The sequence below is a fragment of the Gobio gobio genome (assembly GCF_949357685.1).
Source record: "Gobio gobio genome assembly, chromosome: 4".
Classification (NCBI taxonomy): domain Eukaryota; kingdom Metazoa; phylum Chordata; class Actinopteri; order Cypriniformes; family Gobionidae; genus Gobio; species Gobio gobio.
In genome coordinates, this window is record NC_137100.1 from 10,511,924 (window position 1) to 10,534,654 (window position 22,731).

General features: G+C 37.6%; 1 protein-coding gene across 1 annotated transcript in view; it reads right to left on the reverse strand.

The window, feature by feature from the left end:
- The window catches only part of bckdk (branched chain ketoacid dehydrogenase kinase), a 44,791-nt gene extending 22,300 nt beyond the window's left edge, over positions 1–22,491 (reverse strand). The window contains exons 1-7 of the mRNA XM_079815978.1: positions 22,069–22,491; positions 18,822–18,890; positions 16,199–16,309; positions 11,069–11,116; positions 7,904–8,023; positions 7,663–7,761; positions 4,359–4,432 (exon numbers count right to left, since the gene is read on the reverse strand). Coding sequence (XP_079672104.1) covers positions 4,359–4,432; positions 7,663–7,761; positions 7,904–8,023; positions 11,069–11,116; positions 16,199–16,309; positions 18,822–18,890; positions 22,069–22,323 — 776 coding nt within the window. The 5' untranslated portion in view covers positions 22,324–22,491. The remainder of the gene's footprint in view (positions 1–4,358; positions 4,433–7,662; positions 7,762–7,903; positions 8,024–11,068; positions 11,117–16,198; positions 16,310–18,821; positions 18,891–22,068) is intronic.
- Between the last annotated feature and the right edge of the window lie 240 nt (positions 22,492–22,731).

Below are 22,731 nucleotides of genomic sequence, written 5' to 3' on the forward strand. Positions count from 1 at the left end.
ACCGTTATGCGCAGAGAGGGTGAGGGCGAGAGAGAGTGAGGTCTGCGGTCTTTAGCCATTAGTTGATTTACTTGTTTTTGTGTAGGTTGTCAAATATGTTTAAACTTAAATAGACTACCTATATAAGTAGTTATGTCTCTTTGTATTCATGTGTCCTGTTATTGACGTAATGCGCGTCATTCATAAAATGCAACCAGATGTTCGAATAGTTCGAATATTCATGCTTTTTTAGAGGGAATATTCGAACGTCATTTTTGAGCAATTTTGACAGCCCTACTCGTGACATGGATGTACCTAATACAAAAGAAACATTTTCAGTTGATTAGCAATTTGTTGGTTTGTTTGTGATAAATAAGAGGTGATCTGGCGTTGGAATGTGTTTTTTTGATGTGCTCGTTGCCACGGTTATCATTGTTACCGGAAGGCAACATTGTTCTCTTTGCGCTCGTAGCGAGCGCTTCAATCTTTCGGTTAACACTATTGCGGAGACTCTCTATTTGTTCCGATGAATTCACAAAACATAATGCACACAAACGTGTCCCTGCTCCTGATATACAAATCACTGATGAACGTATTTTTATGAGAAATAATAATAAACAGGCGGACAAGAACCCAGAACCTCTGACACTCTTAACAAAAGCTCCACCACCAGTCAATTAGGACACAAATTGTTAATGCAGATCTACATATTTATTCACTAATTTAAATACTCTCGAGACTAACACATTTTATTATAGTAGATGTAAGGATGAAACTAATCCCATTAAACATCAGTTCTATGTCAATAAACTCAGTGCTATACTGAAATTGATTTCCGGACATTGTAATGTTATTTTTTTTGTGCATTTATTGTACATTTCTGATGAAAACAGCAATAACCCCCCCTCCCCCTGCTAAGAACTAGGGGTGTAAATCGGATGGGTCATCTCGGAACAATATGATATCGATTCTCATAGCCAGCGATACAATATCTGCCGATACCTCAAAAAATCTGCGATACGATTCAGGGATTTTATGAACTCACAAATTCAACCAAAATATATGTAACATGAATATTTCTCTGAAAATGGCATATCCTGTACCCCAATTTTTTTTTTAATAATAAAGAAGAATAAATAATGGGAAAACATCAAGTCACACATAAGAGCAATAATCTGATGACAGCTTACGACACTGACAACAGTGAAGAAAGTCTTTCAGGCTTCTGTGCTAAAATGTGCAACGTGTAAAATCTAGTTCAAATCCTCTTGAGAAAACAACCAAAATTAGGTACTCCAGTTGAATAATATATATTTTTTAAAATGCTGTTAAAACGAATCAAATTGTTGTTGTTTTTTGGCTGCTACTAGTACATCGCCGTCTGGGGCAAATGCAGACATGCAAGACTGAATGCTAAGAATATTTTCTACAGAGATAATCAAATTATAAGCAACAGCACAAATTAACATAATAGAACAAAGACATATGAAATAATCAGTGCTTTTCAGGTTTTTCAGGTAGGTTTAACAGTTCACTCTAACAGTTCACTTTGATTTGGCTAGTGCTAGAGCCTGTCTGTGTATTACATAATAAAGTAAAAGAAAATGTATATATCATTTTCTGGTTAATTTACTTTAGTTTTTTATAATACACCATACTTTCACCCAAACTGAATAATTAAAAACAAGTTTAAAAGGGTAAATATTTTTTATTCTTCATTTTCTTTTCTGATATACTCCAGTTCTTGCTAAAACACTCTAGACATGCTTATTCTGTGCATTTTGAGCACATTGTGTGAAATCATGTTTATTTTGTCCATCAAAAGTGTGCTTTTACTTTGAGCGTCAGCGGAGACCTGATGCCGAAACCCCCAACATGCATGCTGGGAAAAAATATGCGCTGCTCGTGCTTGCGGTGTGAAATGGCCGTCGAGCTCGAGAATGCACGTGTTGACGCCGCTATATATATTTTACACGTTGCATCGATACATCGTATCGTTAGTCATTTGATCAATGTATCAATCCATATCCATATGAAATCTGTTCAGCCAATTACAATAGAAGCAAAAGAGAGTTGTGGCGACGTCCTACTGTTGTTCTCGTTTTCTGAGGTCATTCAGATCAGTTTCCACGAGATGATTTACAAGGCAGAATTTACAACACATGAGACATCAGTGAGAAAGTGTGTGAGTTGTTTCACAAAGCAATCCTCAGGACATGGGCGGCAACATTATGAAAACAAGTTCCGGTTTGAATTGTTTTATGAAAACTTTGTCAAGGCTTGAATGTCAACAATAAGGATTATTTCTCTGGCCCAGTTTTACAATTTCATACAGCATCTACATGCACCAGAAAAAATATATTCATATTTTATTTTTTAAATCTTGTAATTTTCTATTTTGGAATAATTCATAGTTTTCATGTGACGGCACACGCATATAGGAACACCCACCTGGAGAGCAAAACAAGGCTTTCCTCCATTGCCCGCCAGTCATTTTTACCAGGTTTGTAGTCAGTATTAAAGGGTTAGTTCACCCAAAAATGAAAATTCTGTCATTAATTACTCACCCTCATGTCGTTCGACACCCGTAAGACCTCCGTTCATATTCGGAACACAAATGAAGATATTTTTGTTGAAAGCTGATGGCTGAGAAAGGCTTCAGATAGGCCTCCATTGGCATTCAGTACATTCACACTTCCAAGATCCATAAAAGGCACTTAAAACGTTGTTACAAAGTCCATCTCACCACAGTGGCTCTACAATAATTTTACGATGCGACGACAATAGTTTTTGTGCGAAAAAAAAAATCTAAATAACACCTTTATCCAACTTGTTCGTCTTCCATGTGTGCCTCCATGACGCATGCGCGAGAATATGACGCAGATCCGGCCAGAAATTAATGACAATTTTCATTTTTGGGTGAACTAACCCTTTAATGGAGTAAAAGTGATATTAAGATACCAAATTCAATATACACCTTTATTGATGTTAATTAATTAATTTTAATTAGTTACATTTATATAGCGCTTTTCTAGGCACTCAAAGCGCTTTACATATAGAAGGGGGAATCTCCTCAACCACCACCAATGTGCAGCATCCACCTGGATGATGCGACGGCAGCCATATTGCGCCAGAACGCCCACCACACACCAGCTGATTGGTGGAGAGGAGACAGAGTGATGAAGCCAATCTGTATATGGGGATGATTAGGAGGCCATGATGGAGATGGGCCAATGGGCAAATTTGGCCAGGATGCCGGGGTTACACCCCTACTCTTTATCGAAGGACATCCTGGGATTTTTAATGACCACAGAGAGTCAGGACCTCGGTTTAACGTCTCATCCGAAGGACGGATGTTGCATGCTTTGTACAGGAAAGCAGATGAACACAGAATATTAGTGCAACAAAATGTTTCGCGTTAAGCGTATTTTTCCCATCGAAACCAATCATAAAGAAAACGTGCAGCGTTAATTTTCTTGGCTCATCTGCTTGCCTGTATATAGTATGCATAATCAAAAAGGTGTAAACTGAATTTGATCTTTTAATAAATCACTGTTTTAGTACATTAAGGCACTTACAACTACGAGTGGGTTGCACAAATAAGGATTCTTTAGCCTGTCGTCAGTTCACCCTGCTGTCTGCTGCTTGATCAGCTCTTTAATTCTAACAGTTTTACTGCGTAATTAATCCGTTTTAAATTATGTGGTGCAACAACTCGATTTAAAATAAAACCCATATCAACAAATCCTAGATTAGGGTTAAACTTTGCTTAATTGAATCCTTATTGGTGCGTTTTTCACGTTAAATGTTTTAAAAACATCCCGCTGTTTTTAGTGATTGAAATACTGCAGCAGGTGCTGTATATGGATCACAAATGCCCAAAACGTGCATCTTGACATATTTTTGTTTTAAGATGGAAATTTGACAAGCTTCTGCTGCAGTTCTATGGAGGTTTTGCTATGAAAACTATGAATAGCTTGAAATTATGCTGCTATAAATGTATAACTGTAGTAAACTGTTAAAGAAATGTTTATATGCACAGCAAATCATTCCTGGACTGTTGACACATTAAACTCATGTAGCACAAGTAAATGCGTGTTTTGCTCCCAACCAGCAAATGTTAGACAGTAGTTTGACAGTGACCTTTAACACTCCTCTTGGTAAATCACAAATGAGATCTAGGCTTTGACCCTTTTCTTGGGCAAACAGAGCACACACACACACAAGCTGCTGTAAATGGAGCTGACTGCACTGACAACAGAACAAAAAGCTTTTCAATAAGCTCTTAAAATAGTCCTCGAGTCTTAAGCACTCACATATGCAAACAGACAGTAGGATGAAAGGCAGATGGCCAACAGAAGGAGGAATGACATACTCACCGAGCAAAGTCAACCCACTTCTCGATGATCTTTTTAGGCGAAAGGCGGCGGCATATAATGCCAACAAAGTCAGCCTGAAATAGTGCAGAGAAAACAAAATTGTCAAAATCATACAGTAAGCATCCATAATAGGGCCCGCTAGTATGACTGTATATAAACCGTGCTACATTACAAGTAGAGATACTGTTTATACTGTAATTATCCCGTGTGGGTTTAGAAAATCAGATGAGCACATCTGTTATAAGCCCTATTTGGACAGGACTAGTTTTCCAGGGGGACGTTATAGAAATTCATGTTTCACAGATATACTTTGCGATTTTTATCTGCACAACCGCAGTAAAAATCTGGGGCAAATTAACTACTGTTTTTAGGCAATCTCAACGGGTCTCTGAGGAATCTAATCCCGTCCGAATGCGAATGTCTGTGATTGCTGATGTTGTATTATTCTAACGCTTTTCCTCGTGTTTTTTGACCTACCGGAGCATTATATCACCAAATAATAAATTAAAAGACATATACATCATACGTGATGCACGCAAACAAAGCACATGGCCTTCTGAAAATGCCCACATGTAGAACACACACACACTCCCACACACTGGGCGATATTGCCAAAAAAATCATATCTCTGATTTTTTTTTGTTGAATGACGATACACGGTATATATCCCGGTATTTTCTATGTTTTTCTGTTTGGATACAAATAATGTCCTAAAAACAATGTTGATATTGAAGGCTATAAACAAATACAGTGAACCTAACATAGGCTATGCAATATATTATGTGCAAAAAGGGGGTTTACAATCTAAAAACAAAATTTGATAATTTTGTTTTTAAATTCACTAAACAAAAAATTAAAATAAAAACAAAAGCATATTAACCAATAATCGATTACCCCATTATAATGGTCACTTTCATAAAAATACACTTACTTGTAGGTTTAAAATTCCACATATGACACATTTATTGTCCAACAACAAATATTTTAGAAATATGTATATTTTAGAATTACTGCTCTCTGTTTAGCGTGCATGTACGTGGCGGCGTTCATTCACGGAAGCCTGAAATTTAGCGGAGATTCACATGCAGAAGGCTCGTCCTCTCCGGACACCAAATGGACACATTTGCATGACTTTCTAACATTTACAGATGGAGAAAATACCTGTGAAATGCAAGTTATGATCTGAAGAAAGCACCACATTTCAAATGCATTAAACACCGCAAGTATTTATCTGTCTGTCCGCACAAGTAGCCTATCTAGCTCTCAGAGCATCTGACAGGGCAAGCTGCTTTAAACTATACGTGTTAACTATATCTTACCAGTTATTTTGAAGCCCTTAATATAAAGCATGTGTCATGTTTAGGAAAAAATTTATCATACACTTTCCCTGCATCAGCTCGTATCAATCTACTGTATATCGATATAAACGGTATTGCTATTTTTTAGAAATGATATGGAATATTGCACAAACATATACCGCCCAGCCCTACTCCCACCTCTGTAATAAACACGGAGATGTACGTCCAGTCCGAATCGGTACATGAAAATCACAGACGTAGAGTGATAAGAATAACTCAAATGTTGTTTAGAAAACTAGTCCCGTCTGAATAGGGCTATTGTCGGCTTTGTTGATTATAATCGGAGCAATTTAGCCAATTACAACTTAAACTCTGAATTTTTGATAGTGTAGCCATAGAAATGCATAATTTCAAGTCCGAGGAGTAGAACGTCACATGTTGTCATCTCGTAATTATGGCGATCACGGAAAAAAGCATCGTCTGAGCTGAACTGTTAATCTACTGAAGATCGCATCGAGTCAGTTTGTACTAGTTTAATTTCTGATAACCATTTCATAATTTATGGCTGTAATTAATAAAAAAAAACAATGTAGTTGTGACATTTAGTACAACCACACACACAAGCTTCCTTTAAATTTGTGTCTAAACGGTTTGTGCAATTCTTCTCAATTTGATAATTCTTAATTAATAATAAACTTTAATATGGCCACATAGTTTGCTACAGCTTAACAAGAGAATTCATACCCTTTATTTATCTCATTAATTCAGTCCTGAACTATTACAGCTGTCACGTGCCTCCACAAGTAAGCACCAGAATGTTGCAGCACGTCTTTTTGCAATTTGTCAGCAGATGGGTGGGAGTGTACATTTGTATATTTAGTCTGTGCATTTGGGTCATGCAAAAATATTGTTGGCCCACTTGGCTGCCCGTATGAGACCCTTATGTCACTGGGCAAATGCTTGAAGACGGCAACGCTCTTACTGCTGCTGGACATGTGCTCATGGGTATTTTAAAGAGAACTGGAAAGTATCCTAATATAGATATACTGTTCACAGCACATTTTAATTTGTCTAATGTAAACTATTTTAAGATCCATAGCTGATTATAGGAAACATTCATAATACGTAGAGTAAAAATGTCTAAATCTAAAATCAACTTCAGGCGGTAGAGCCTTTTCCTATTTAGCACCCAAAATCTTTATAGCCATATTCAGGAAGCAGACACATCTCTTTAACCTGACATACACAACACATTATCAATTTCTATTAATCAAATCAGTTAAATGATTGTTAGGCTGCACAAATTAGGTCAACCGGAACCGAGAACGGTTCCAATAACACCCAATGTACGCGTTACATTGTAAGAAGAATGGCATGATCTACGCTATTATTAGTCTGTTTGTCTAGTCAGCCGGATCAGATGGTAGACCTGCACCTAGACATGACCAAAACGCAGCCCTGACTGTCAGCAAAAACCGTGTCAACTAGACAATCCCATGTGAAGGCCTCGTCTACGTGACAGCCGTCGGCACAGATCCCTAGCAAAGACAACAAGAACCAGACTGGTCCTCAGCACAGACCCTATGGCCCGCTTCGGCTCCATACCGGCATGATGAATCAATCTTTGAGCAAAAGGAACTAGATGAATATTTGAATGCTACCGATCCCGATCTGAACTCTGATTTGTGATGCAGCCTGAATCATATGACACAGTGTTTGTTTGTTGGCCAGAGGAGAACGCTGTTGTATGAGAACTGAACTGAGCTGGTCGATGCCATCATTTTTGACATCATAAATGAAATTACCGAAATTTAATAATTGATGATTTTTACAACGGAACTAAATCAACACTGAACTGACTTCAGCTGAACAACAGCCAAATTGTTCCCGTTATCACTGTAAAGCTGCTTTGAAACAATCTGTATAGTATAAAGCACTATATAAATAAAGGTGACTTGACTTGAGTAAGAAACTGAAAATGTGGTGCTATAATTTTAGAGACGTACATTATCCTCATGCAGGGCAATGTGGTGTGTGGCCAACATGCGAATGCCCAGACGAGACGTCAACGTTGTGTCCAAGAAATTGCGAGCCAGCATCTCGTCCTGCACAAACAATGCAAAAAAGTGAGGTCAGATTCACTGATTATTGCCAAAATGAACGTATAATATGGACAATGCAGAAAGATGCTACAGTAAGATTATTCTGATGAGGTTGAACAAAACACTAGGGTTTTTGAAACCTTACCAATATGTGTTTCCGGCATTCCCTGAATCCTTCAGCTAACATGGTGACAACATCTTTGTGATCATCAAGAAGCAGTTTTACAAGTTTGCTATAGCGAGCCTCAGTCTCCTGGTCTTTAATCTGAAGATAAAAACATTGGTGGAAAGGTTAGCAAAATAATATGAACGTTAATCTTTCATATGTAATAGACAATTTACAGTCATTATAGCTAAATAAACCCTTGGAGGGTTGATCGTGCCTTAACGGTTATTCCGCTTATGTGGCTTCACACCAAACAAATAATCTGATCCAGAAAATGTTTGGACACACTTTTAATGAATGGTTCTCATTATCTTTAAAATCTCTTTATCTAAAGTTTGTACTTAAAGGGTTACTTAGAAACCTGGTAGTATATATTCAAATGACCGTGCTTCCCTCCCTCTTGCCCCCCTGAGACGAGAGATTTCGGTATTTTTTGTCTGGAAAAAAAAACCCTCCGATGATGCAAAAATCGTCATCGGAGGCTTTTTTGGCTAGAGGCTAGAGACTACAGCCAGTTGTATGAGCTAGTTCCTCATGTTTTCAACCTGCCCATAGGGGGTGGGATCATTCACAGAATTTAAAATGTGCTCTGCATTCATAACGGAGCGGTGCGGAGCAAAGCGAGTGTTTTCAATGAATTCCTATGAAAGTTAAGCTTCCATAGGCATGAACTGAAAACACACCAGACTGAACACACCGTGAATGACTGTGCGGCCTTGAATGAATGACAGCGCAGCCGTGGATGAATGCCCGTGCGGCCGTGCTCATTTTAGTTTCGTTTTTGAATTAGCGCCAATTCGGGGGCCGGTTGCTTGAATTGTGGGTTCATTAGCTTATTATTCTTAAAGGGTTAGTTCACCCAAAAATGAAAATTCTGTCATTAATTACTCACCCTCATGTCGTTGGACACCTGTAAGACCTCCGTTCATATTCAGAACACAAATGAAGATATTTTAGTTGAAAGCTGATGGCTGAGAAAGGCTTCAGACAGGCCTCCATTGGCATTCAGTTCATTGACACTTCCAAGATCCATGAAAGGCACTTAAAACGTTGTTACAAAGTCCATCTCACCACAGTGGCTCTACAATAATTTTACGATGCGACGACAATAGTTTTTGTGCGAAAAAAAAATCTAAATAACACCTTTATCCAACTTGTTCTCGACTTCCGTGTATGCCTCCACGACGCATGCGCGAGAATATGACGTAGCGCCGGCGTTCGGGAATCCATGAAATACACACTTAAGCCCCATTTTGAGCACTACGCCGAGACCTAAAGCACGATCAATGTAGAATCCAACAGCTTAGACACGCGCGTCTTCCTCTGCTCGTAAACAAATCGCTTCTGGGTCATATGTCCGAACGCCGGATCTGCGTCATATTCTCGCGCATGCGTCGTGGAGGCATACACGGAAGTCGAGAACAAGTTGGATAAAGGTGTTATTTTGATTTTTTTTTGCGCACAAAAACTATTGTCGTCGCATCGTAAAATTATTGTAGAGCCACTGTGGTGAGTTAGACTTTGTAACGATGTTGTAAGTGCCTTTCATGGATATTGGAAGTGTAAATGTACTGAATGCCAATGGAGGCCTGTCTGAAGCCTTTCTCAGCCATCAGCTTTCAACTAAAATATCTTCATTTGTGTTCCGAATATGAACGGAGGTCTTACGGGTGTCCAACGACATGAGGGTGAGTAATTAATGACAGAATTTTCATTTTTGGGTGAACTAACCCTTTAATGAAAAACACAACAACAAAACGGTACAATGACAAACTCACTTAAATAGGCGCTTTTAGATTTCGCTTTGAAACCAATACTTCCGCGATCATCTTGTCTGTCAGCTGTTTGCTCTCGTGATGAAGGAGATCTGACTCCTGCTGCGTTTGTGCTGCGACACTAATTCGGCTCGTGCTGTATTGAGCAGACACGTTCAGTTTTTAATTGTAGTGTCTGTTCTCTAACTGAACTAAATTAATTTATTACTATAAAAATGAAAACGACGGTGGGGTTGGGCTGCGGTGGGCAGGTGATGTAACCGGTAGGCTTGGCTTTGGAGTGCAGGGCAACGAAGCAAGTGCATTCTGGGAGTTGTTGTCTTTCATTCCCATGAGCCAAAAATACATTTTCTGGCTTTTTGCAGTATAGAAGGCACCAACTTTTAAAATAATTTCACATTTATACTACATAAATTATCCAATTTAAATGCACATTCATCTTTCCAGCGGTGAAGTACCCCTTTAAATGCTTGAAATCACTACAAATTCTCTTACAAAAAAGTATTACAAGTTTGTTTTTGAAATGGGTGGTTAGGATATTGAATTTCGGAGAATAGAGAGCTCCTTCAATATACCGTTTATAAAGCATCCCAGGATGTATGAAGTTGTGACAAAGACATTTACATACATAGTAACAAAACATTTGTATTTCATATAAATGCAGTTCTTTTGAACTTTCTATTCATCAAAGGATCCTAAAAAAGTCACATGGTTTCCACAAAAACTATTAAGTAGCACAAATGTTTTCAACATTGATAATAAAATGTTCCTTGAGCAGCAAATCAGCAAGGATCATGTGACACTAAGATTTTAAAATGTATTAAATAGAAAACAGCTATTTTAAATGACTGTATTTTTGATCAAATAGTTGCATCCTTGGAGAGGGTAAGAGACTTCTTTCAAAAAAATCTAACTTTTTAACCGTAGTGTTAATTCGTGTCGTCATATTTCGGGGTGACTTTACTATTACTCTAAAATGAGGGGGAAGGTGAAAAAAGTAAAAAAAAAGAATGAGCCGTTGTGTCCGAAATTTGACTCTTAATGTATAAGTCACCAAAATAACTTGAGCAATCCCTTCCGTTGCCTCATATTTCCAGTAAGCATATATTGTGCAAAAAGGGGATTTAATTTGACCATTAAAAAAAAAAAACTTGCATTTGACATATTCATGAGTCAGCATTGTACATAGTCAGTGAGTCAGTCAACAAAGACTAATGTTTCACTGGTGAGAGGTGATACCTTCAACAGAATCAGTACACTAAACTCACAGGCTTCTCAGGTTACAGAATTAATTATGGAAATTTGCAAGCTGGTCAACAGTTGACTAAGATATGTATGAATAAATATGTGCAGGTCAACTTGAACTTACAGCTGGGAAGTCGCTCAGCATGTGGTAGGCCCTGATATAAAGCTCGTGCTGTGGAAAGAGAGAGAGAGAATGGATGAGTACAAATATGAGTAACAAATGTGCTGTGGTCGGTTCCTGGAGCTTGTCTTCCCAGAGGCTTGTGTGCCTCATCCTTCCTTGAACCCCATTCCTGGCCCCTCACCAACCCTCCATGAGCGCATGGCTTACATTCTTCTATGGATTCGAGGAACAAATGTCAATAAAACGAAAGGAGGAGTGGGAAACACATAAACGTGCTGAAGGTTTCTAATAATCTTAACGGAGAAGGCAACTGACTTCTAGCAAATTTTCACTTTTAACGGTTTGCATGTCGTGATGACGTACACTATAAAATCATAATTTCTTAAATCAGTATTTTTTCTTGTTTTCTAGTAAAACTATAGAGATAAATATATTTGATAATTAAAATGGCAACCACTACTGTTCAAAAGATTGGGTTTGGTAAGAACCTTTTCGAACCTTTAAATGTTTTGTATGCTTACCTAACAAGGCTGATGATTTGGTTAAATAAAATAAATACAGTAAAACAGTAATACTATGAAAATTTTAAATGGTTTAAGTTCAGTAAATTAAAATGTAATGTAAATTATTTACTCCAGTCCAGGCATATTATAGTTAACTGAAACTAAAAACCTTTTTTTTTTCCACACACACACACACACACACACACACACACACACACACACACACACACACACACACACACACACACACACACACACACACACACACACACACACACACACACACACACACACACACACACACACACACACACACACACACACACACACACACACACACACACACACACACACACACACACACACACACACACACACACACACACACACACACACACACACACACACACACACACACACACACACACACACACACACACACACACACACACACACACACACACTTTTGTCACTTAAATCACATTTATTTCAGCAAGTTGCCAATGCAATATTTCACATTTTCATTTTGTTTAGCTTGATGTACAAGTTAATCTAAATTAAAAATATTACATAAACAAAATATTAAATATACACTAATTCAAAATATTAATATGAACTACAATAGTATCTAAATAATAAAATAACACTGCTCCGGTCACTGATTTGGTGCATAAGAAACATTTATTCTTATTCTTATTCTTCTTCTTATTATTATTATTATTATCATTATCATCCTCAATGTTGAAAACTGTTGCGCTGTTTTTGTGGAAACAATACTTTTTAAATTTTTTGATGACTATATAGTTCAAAGAAATTATTTTATATCTTTTGTCAAATTATAAATGTATTTACGGTTCCTTTTGATCAACTGCTGAATAAAAAAATGTTTTTACACACCGAGTCTGACCAAAAACTTCTGAATGGTAGTGCAAGTTAATAAGACTTTTAGCTTAAGGATATTGACAGTTCTACAGGGAAAACCGTTTTTTTTAGCAATTGATCTGAACATCTCTGGACTGAACTGGCGAGTTCATCTCCTTCAAAGAAAACAAGCTGTAGACGAGACTCTATACAGAGGAGATGTGGGTAAAAGTTCACAGGAGGAGGAGGACTCGCAGAAGGAAGTAAACAAGGAGGGGAAAGGGGAGGGAAACGGTATCCTCTTTCTGCTTACTTGCTGATTGTCTTTTTTTTTTTGTCTGTTAGTGGACCATGGAAATGAGGAATGACTGTGATGGTCATTATTGTTAGTTATGTTTTATATTGAAGAGAGAAACCGCTCATGCAGACCAGGACATCTTAACATATAGTGAGGTCCAAAAGTCCACACTGAAATCCAATTTAAACCTGAAAATATTCACAAATCATTCTGGAGAACATCATCAGCTTTTACACAAACTTACGGAGTTTGTGCAGCTTCAGTTCAGCTGTCATTAAAGCAAAAATAATAATATTGTAATAAATAATTAATCAAATTAGAAAAGTGCCAAATAGAAGCATTTTCACTAGTGGTATCTGATTTTTGGACCCCACTGTAGTCAAAATGTTGTAATAATACAATGAGCAAATATAACATCATTTTGAGTTTGTACTATAAACATAATATGAGAGCAGGTGTCCAAGCATTCAGTCAGTAAGCCAAGTTTACAGTCAACATGAAGAACAGAACCACAGAAGTTGAGCACATGATGACATGAATTAAAAATAACATGGTTTCAGAACATGTTATTAAATAACTGTCAACATCAAATTATTTGTTTGAAACATACACTAAACGCTAAACGATACACTACCATTCAAAAATTTGGGGTCAGTGAGAATTTTTTTTTTAAAGCTATTAAAATAAATCTTCACCAAGTTTGCATTTATTTGATCAAAAACACAGTTTAATTATTGTGAAATATTACAATTTAAAATAATTTTCTGTTTTAATAGATTTTCAAATGTAATTTATTTCTGTTTCAGTGTCACATGATCCAAAAAAAGGTACTGAAATCAGATGCATTTCTGATTTGTTTATATGTTTCTTCTTAATATGATTATCCTACTGATTAATAGGTAAAACCGATCAATCGGTCAACCTCTAATTATTTTTAGCATTCAAATTTGTCAGAACTACAGCATTTATTTGAAACAGAAATATTTAGCAACATTATAAATGCTTTTACTCTCAATTTAATGCATTCTTGCATAAATAAAAGTAGTGTCCTTTTTTTTTTTTACGTACTGACATCAAACTTTTAAAAGGTAGTGTACTGTTATGAAATAAGAATACAAAAAGGTAAGTCGCATGGTCGGATGGATTTCACAATGTGACCTCACTAAATTTATCAATGCACTAAATAAAACTCCTGCATGTATTGATAAAGCACTTTCCATCCATCCCAAATCAATACCAGAAGTGTGTTTGAAGGACTCAAGCAGGGTCAAATTCAGCAAGACGTCACTGCAGAGCTCTAGGGGTTTTGATCAACACTGACACTGAATCGAACATGGTCAGTTCAGTATTAATTACTCACTCTCGTGTCGTTGCAAACCCGTAAGACCTTCGTTCATCTTCGGAACACAAATTAAGATATTTTTGATGAAATTCGAGAACCGGCATTCTGGCGTAGCTCTAACGTAACTCGGAAGCACTGCACTGAATTTATTACATCAACAGCGTAGGAGACCGTCCCAGACGTGAATAAATTGTTGAATAAAGTTGTTATTTTTGTTAGTTTTTTAGCGCATGGACTTAGTCACATGGACTATTTTAACAATGTCTTTACTACCTTTCTGGGCCTTGAAAGAGGGAATTAAATAGCCCTATTCGGATGGTAACTGTTTTTCGTGGGGTCATCATTGACGGGCTAGTCTGTGATTGTATTGCTGTCTGAATCCAGAATGTCTGTGTTTTTCTCCCACCACCCACGTAAAAATCCCTACTGTTTTTTGACAAACACCAAGGTCGTGTGGTAATTTAAAGGGATAGTTCACCCAAAAATGAAAATTAGCCCATAATTTACTCACCCTCAAGTCATCCTAGGTGTATATGACATTCTTCTTTCAGATGAATAAAATCAGAGTTATATTACAAAAGTCCAGGCTAATCCAAGCATTAGAATTGGATTTATAGTTGCTCTGTTTTTGAAGTCCATAAAAAGTGCATCACGCAGCTGTTAATAAATGACTTCTGAAGCGAATCGATGCATTTGTGTAAGAAAAATATCCATATTCAAAACTTTATCAAGTAAAGTTCCAGCCGACCGTCTTCTGTGGAAAAGTGTTGAATGTTGAAAGTGAAACTCAAGATGCGTACGTGACGTCATGACGAGCGTACCTGGTCGCGTTAGTCTTTCGATCGGCAGAGTACCTTTCAACACTTTTTCCATAAATTGAACAGGGAAGGCGGTCGGCCAAAACTTTACTTGATAAAGTTTTAAATATGGATATATTTCTGACACAAACGTATCGATTCGCTTCAGAAGGCCTTTATTAACACCCCGGAGCCGCGTAGAGCACGTTATTTGACGGACAGATGCATTTTTCATGGACTTCAAAAACAGAACAACTATAAATCCAATTCTAATGCTTGGATTAGCCTGAACTTTTGTAATAACTCCGATTTTATTCGTCTGAACTTTAGGGTGAGTAAATTATGGGCTAATTTTCATTTTTGGGTGAACTATCCCTTTAATTGCCGTCCGAATCCACATCTCTGAGTTTTCAAAAAGAGACGGCTTCAAAATTTTCTGTTTATATTCTTTTTGACAACTGCAGAGCACCGTACCTTTGCGCTTCGCTGTAATTTGGATGCATTTTAAAGATCTAGCCTACACTTTTATTACTGAAATGCTGGAAAGTATTTACAAGAATAATCTTTTATTACGGCTCAAAAAAGAAAGAGAAGAAAAACAAGTAAAAATTTGAAATGGGCCGTAATTACAGCAGTAATTAACGTTATATACCTTAAATTAGCAGCATTATGTTTACCTCATGTAAAGAGGATGTATTAACTTATTTCCGCTCATTTTCACATTTTTAAAATGACATATCTTCATATTTTATACATGAATTTAAATTAAATATGAATTTATTCTTATTTCTCCAAGCCGACATTACATTTACAGCAGACAATCGTGCTAATGACCATGTGAGCAGCGCGTTCACAGGTTCGTATGATCACAAAACTCGCTCCTCCACCGTGAATAAATCGTCATCCGAATGCACAAGTTTAATCACTGAGGTGCCATGCCAATTTATTTTTACGGACGTCTACATGAGAAATAATTACCTTCCGAATAGGACTTATGAAGGGGTCAGAGAGCTCTAGTATTTAATCAAAAATATCTTAATTTGTGTTCCGAAGATGAACGTAGGTCTTACGTGTTTGCAACGACATTGTGAGTAATTAATGACAGAAATTTCATTTTGGAGGTGAAATAACCCTTTAACTTTGGCACAGTGTTCTGATAGAGAACTGAACTGACCATGTTCGATTCAATGTCAGTGTTGATCAAAACCCCTGCAGGGATATCAAGGGTGGAGCTTCTCCAACAACCAACATGTAAGAGAGACGGTAACCCTACCCGTCACAACAGAATGAATGATAACACAAATCCAACAGAGACGTAGGGAAACTCACCACTTGGAGAATGGTTGGGTTGCAGCCGATAATGAAGGGCAGGCTGCGGAAGCCCTTAATGCGATGTGCAATACGGACAGGCAGCTCTTTGTGCAGATACTTGGCACTGCTCTGCAATGAATCAAATCATGCACAGCTTCATTAGAACTCTCATAATGAAAAACTGAAGCATTTCTCCAACACTACTGGTGCACGCACACTGGTGCAGAGCAGAGCGAACGTTTTCAATTCATTCTTATGGAAGTTGAGGTTCATGCTCACGCGCATAGTAAGCTTCCATAGGAATGAACTGAAAACACTCGCCCTGCTCCACTCGCTTCGTGGCAGTTTGCACGCACCATAACGTGTAAAATGGACTTTATGGTCATATATATATACATCCTAAAGGATTATTAGGAACACCATACTAATACGGTGTTTGACCCCCTTTCGCCTTCAGAACTGCCTTAATTCTACGTGGCATTGATTCAACAAGGTGCTGAAAGCATTCTTTAGAAATGTTGGCCCATATTGATAGGATAGCATCTTGCAGTTGATGGAGATTTGTGGGATGCACATCATGGGCACGAAGCTCCCATTCCACCACATCCCAAAGATGCTCTATTGGGTTGAGATCTGGTGACTGTGGGGGTCATTTTAGTACAGTAAAGTCATTGTCATGTTCAAGAAACCAATTTGAAATGATTCGAGCTTTGTGACATAGTGCATTATCCTGCTGGAAGTAGCCATCAGAGGATGGGTACATGGTGGTCATAAAGGGATGGACATGGTCAGAAACAATGCTCAGGTAGGCCGTGGCATTTAAACGATGCCCAATTGGCACTAAGGGGCCTAAAGTGTACCAAGAAAACATCCCCCACACCATTACACCACCACCACCAGCCTGCACAGTGGTAACAAGGCATGATGGATCCATGTTCTCATTCTGTTTACACCAAATTCTGACTCTACCATCTGAATGTCTCAACAGAAATCGAGACTCATCAGACCAGGCAACATTTTTCCAGTCTTCAACTCCAATTTTGGTGAGCTCATGCAAATTGTAGCCTCTTTTTCCTATTTGTAGTGGAGATGAGTGGTACCCGGTGGGGTCTTCTGCTGTTGTAGCCCATCCGCCTCAAGGTTGTGCGTGTTGTGGCTTCACAAATGCTTTGCTGCATACCTCGGTTGTAACGAGTGGTTATTTCAGTCAAAGTTGCTCTTCTATCAGCTTGAATCAGTCGGCCCATTCTCCTCTGACCTCTAGCATCAACAAGGCATTTCCGCCCACAGGACTGCCGCATACTGGATGTTTTTCCCTTTTCACACCATTCTTTGTAAACCCTAGAAATGGTTGTGCGTGAAAATCCCAGTAACTGAGCAGATTGTGAAATACTCAGACCGGCCCGTCTGGCACCAACAACCATGCCACGCTCAAAATTGCTTAAATCACCTTTCTTTCCCATTCTGACATTCAGCTTGGAGTTCAGGAGATTGTCTTGACCAGGACCACACCCCTAAATGCATTGAAGCAACTGCCAAATGATTGGTTGATTAGATAATTGCATTAATGAGAAATTGAACAGGTGTTCTTAATAATCCTTTAGGTGAGTGTATATATACACAGTATGAGCATATTCATTAGGGCTGGGTATTGACACAAATTTCACAATTCGATTCGATTTCGATTCACAAGCTTTCGATTCGATTCAATTCAATATTGATTATTTTGGATATGTATCCGGTATAATACATGGAAAATTGTCTCAAGGAAAACAAATTTCTGAACTAATGTTGTAAACTATTGGAGTCAGTTGATACTACATTAGCCTACTAATATTGAAGGTAAAAATTAACTGATTTGGGTACAAACACTTAAATGAAACTAAATTAAGTTTTTTTTATATAATAAAGTTATAATATTAACTTTACAATTACATAATCATAATTCTACTCCAATTAGTTTTTTTTTAAATATAAACATTTAAAGGGTGGCTGTCATAAAAACTTGCCAGATTTATTAAATATTGAAGAACATTCACAATGAATATCCTATGTAATGTGGTATATAATTGGCAAAATGCTCCTCTCTAGAGTTAATTTTTCGAGCTGACTAACGAGTTTATGGACACTGGATATGGTTTTTCTGAGGTAATGATGTTATGTGACATTTACTTGTAAGCCGTTTTACTTACATCTTTCTGCGGTTGAAACACTGATTGAGCGATTCTATGTGACATGATACGGATTTCGGTAAGTTGTCCTGTATCTTTTAACACACTTTCAGAAGCTCGTTCGTGTTTATTTCATGCTGTTACTGGTATTAAGGCGGATCTAAGAATCGATATTGTTTTGTAAAAGTGAGAATCCATTAAATCGAGAAATCAATATTTTTTACCCAGCCCTAATTTTCATATACTACGGTATTTACATTACTATGGTATCATACACCACCACTGTATCATCTAGGAGTCTACAAATATAGGAGTTCTAGGTGATCTGACCTCCAATGCAATAATGATGACATACAGATAAAAAGCAAAGTCTGGGTGCTGCCAAATGGCTGAAAGGACTACTTTTTAGAAGACCGGTACCGATGTGGGTTGGGATAAATGTCGGACTGTGGACAGGAGTGTGTAATTACCAGAACATGTTGTCCATCAGGAGACTTCCCTGCATACAGCATTGTGGCTGGTGTCAGTCTGACAGAAGGCTGTGAAGAGAACATTGCTGTTAAAAATAGCATATACTTTAAATATAACCGTGCTTGATTTGATGATGCACGTGCTGAGCAATGCTTATGAATAGGGGTGTAACGGTGCACGTATTCGTACCGAACCGTTTCGGTACAGGGCTTTCGGTTCGGTGCACGTGTGCCTTTAACCGTTAACAGTCGGCTTGTTTTAAGCGCGGAACACACTTCAATCCCAGTTCCCAGACAAACATATTAAGGATTCAGTCCATTTTTTCACGAAATACAAATGATAAATGCCGTTTTGACGCTATTTAATGCGACGTAACTGATCACTGTATAGGCTCGTCATTTCAAGTGGCCGCAGCGCACTAAATATATGCACTATATTAGCCTTTATTAATTCTACTTAACCTGCAACTGATGTCTGGATTATTTCATGTACGTTTTAAATCTGTCATGAAAATGACAGACACTGTGTATAAATTATTATATTTCAACAACGTATTGGTGAAAAAAAACTATTTTATTATTAGATTTACAAGTTAATGCAAAAACTGCCTTGTGTGAAGTTTACATGTTTGCAGACAATGTTATTTTAGTGTTGATTATTATATCTAAAAATAAATAGCAATTGAATTTAGGCAAATAGTTTTGGCTCTGTTGTTAACCTTTATAGCCTACTATGGTTATGTGCAAGTAAGGGCTCCCTATATACAGCATTATCTTTAAGAAACTTTTAGTTATAATTTAATTCATTTAAGGACAGACACCATTTTTTTCAGTAAACCACTGTTTGAAATAAATAAATAAAAAGCAATTTTGTAAAACTGCTGTACCGAACCGTGACTTCAAAACCGAGCTATGTACCGAACCATCAGTTGTGTGTACAGTTACACCCCTACTTATGAAAAACGATGTCTTTCTTAGGAAATTCACTCATTTGACCAAGCTATAATTCAAGTTTTTTTGTAAAAATACCATTTAGTCCAAATCGATTTAGTTTTATAGGATATGACTGAGTGGCAGTTTACACAATGTTTTCAACTAAAAACTTTATGCGTTTTGGCCGTTCATTTACAATGGCGTTTTGGGGGCCTAAAAATCATCCCCATGTAAACAATAAAAATGCGAATTTGTGAAAACGGATAACATCATGCACATGCGTATTACGTGTTCAGTCTATAGGCGCATAGTGTTTCTTTACAGTGACATCGCCAACTACTGGCCTGGCAGCAGAATACCATGTTTTTAGTCGTTTTCACAGATCCGCGTGAACGGGGATAGTTTTGACGACATTGCTGTCTTTCCGCGGAAAAAGCTAAGCGTTTCTGTTTTTAGTACATCGTTGTCGCGTAAACGTACCCGAAATTTACATCCTATGAATGTTATTGTCCATGGAGTGATTCATGGGTAAAGTTACGCTTATTGATAGGCCTAATTGTAATGAATGAAGTACAGGACAAATCTATATTTAATATTTTCAATTCACAATGTTAATGTCAAAAGTCATTAGTTCTTGTGTCTTGTCTAACCACAGGGAAGAACGAATGAGACTTCCATGAATAACCTCTTAAATTTTGTTTGGTTTCTCACATAAAACTATGATACGGCTTCAGAAGTCATGAGTCTTAAGGACATGTTTTACACAATCTGCTACATGCCTTCTGCCCTCTGATGGGCAGTTCATACTATTTTAGCAAGTAAAAACCCTTTTAATATACATCTAATAATATTGACAATTAAAACTACAGAGCTTTGATCATAAAACAAAGAATTTAAATATAATCGTACTACTTATATGTATTTTATGCAAGTAGTCTGTTATACTGATTTTAAAAATCTAATCGAATTACAAAGTGTCAATTTGTCTCAAAGTGTACTTTTTGCCATATAAGCTCCATATTCTCACTATAACATACTAAATTGACCATAAAAGCCTGATAGATCAAATATTTGCAAAAAAACAAAAGACACATGAATGGCAAACCTTTCTCTCTTTTTTTTATTTTAATAAATCTCTTTTATGACAGACTTTGTGTTTAATGTTCCATGAGGGTGAGTAAATGATCAAAGAACCTCCATTTCTGAGTCAACTATTCATTCAGTAGGCTTTAAATTGATTAACTTAATGTGCTTAATGAACAAAATGACAGAAGTGGCAGAGCACAGTAATCAACTTGGGTTTTGTTGAGTCACCAGTGCGGTCCCAGTGAGATGCTCAAAGTAGGACAGGTTACATAAGGACACCATGCACACCATCATAGAGATCCAGACATGTTTTTAACATGCAACCAAGAGTACGTACAAATAAAATGCACTTGTCAAATGGTTTGGGGATTTTTGAAGGCTACTGCCCTTGGTGTGACCTGTGAATGTGTGCAGACCTCATGGCTGTTTAACTGCTGACACCCAATACTAGATCTTGATGTAAGATACAGAAATCAAGACAAAGTTTGCATAGTATTGGACAATGGGGGGTAAAGTAAAACGTTTAATGAGTGTGTGTGTAGACCTCATGGCTGTTTAACTGCTGACACCCAAGACTAGATCAAGACAGTTTTTATATTATTGGACAATGGGGGGTAAAGTAAAACATTTAAACATTGCAGAACAAATAATATGATTATTAATCACCATTTTGGCCAAAATAAAAAAAAGTCACTGAATTGAAAACATTATGGTTAGTGGTTTATATCCCACATCCACTACAATCACCTGATAATTGTAAAAATGTTTCAGAAAGTTAAGTTTGATATTTTCTTATTTGCAGTGATATTTATTTTAAAGAGTTCCATTATTTTGGGGATATTGTATTTATTTGGGGAAATGCACTTTATGGTTTCTGAAAGCAGTTTATGCGAAAGAGATTTTTAGCAGCTAAATAGCTAAATGGCATTTCACCGGATGACTACAGCAACCTCATATGTAGTAGAAAATATTAACTTGCCCATTGGACCACTGAAATTAAACATTTGAGACTAACGTAACGTTGTATATAACGTCTCAAAAAACTAGCAGCAGAGTAACTAGTCGAGGCTCTCGGTCAGTTTGATGACATCACGAGTAACCGTTAAAAGTTGGTTCATTACATTAGGCCCTCCAAATCATGGATGGAGACCACAGAGTATCGACCTCCATCATTGCGTGGGTAAAGAGACAACAGTTGATGCAAAACCATCGGGAAATGGTGACTGACCTTTTCGGCAGAAGCGTCGATGGCCGACTGATTGTAAAAAGACGTAACGGTTTTGGACCGCTCGCGAGCCAGCTCAGAGTAACTGGACATGGACGATGTAGATCGAAATCTTTTGTCGATGCCATGTAACGTTACTCCGGTCGACTGCGGAGCGGCTGCTTTGGCTGATGGGGATAGAAAGAGCCTGGTCACGGTGATCCTGGAGCCGCCGCTGCCCAGCAGCTCCATGGCATGGCCTGTCACGCGTCCGCGCATTTTAACACTCTAATAACGCAAATAACAAACAAAAATCAATCCCTTGTCTGTAGTTTAAAATTCGTGCACAAAGGCATGTCTTCTGGCCCCATCACTAGATGTGATAGTGAAAATACAGTCTCTTGTCGTGTTTATCTGAAGACATTTGTGATCAGCCAATCGGCGATCAGAGGAGGCGGGGCTTCTGGGTCATCACGACCTCAGCAGCAACGGAAAGCCAATGAGTCACTGCGCAGCAAGGACAATGAGAGACAGTGCAGGCATGACTGGGAACAGCGCGTACTTCCTTTGACTACACCACATACATTTGCAGATATATGATCAATATTTTATCGGGTAATCAGCTTTGAAGAGATAGCAACATTAAAAAAACAATACAATAATTTATGTGCTATTTATGTGCTATTC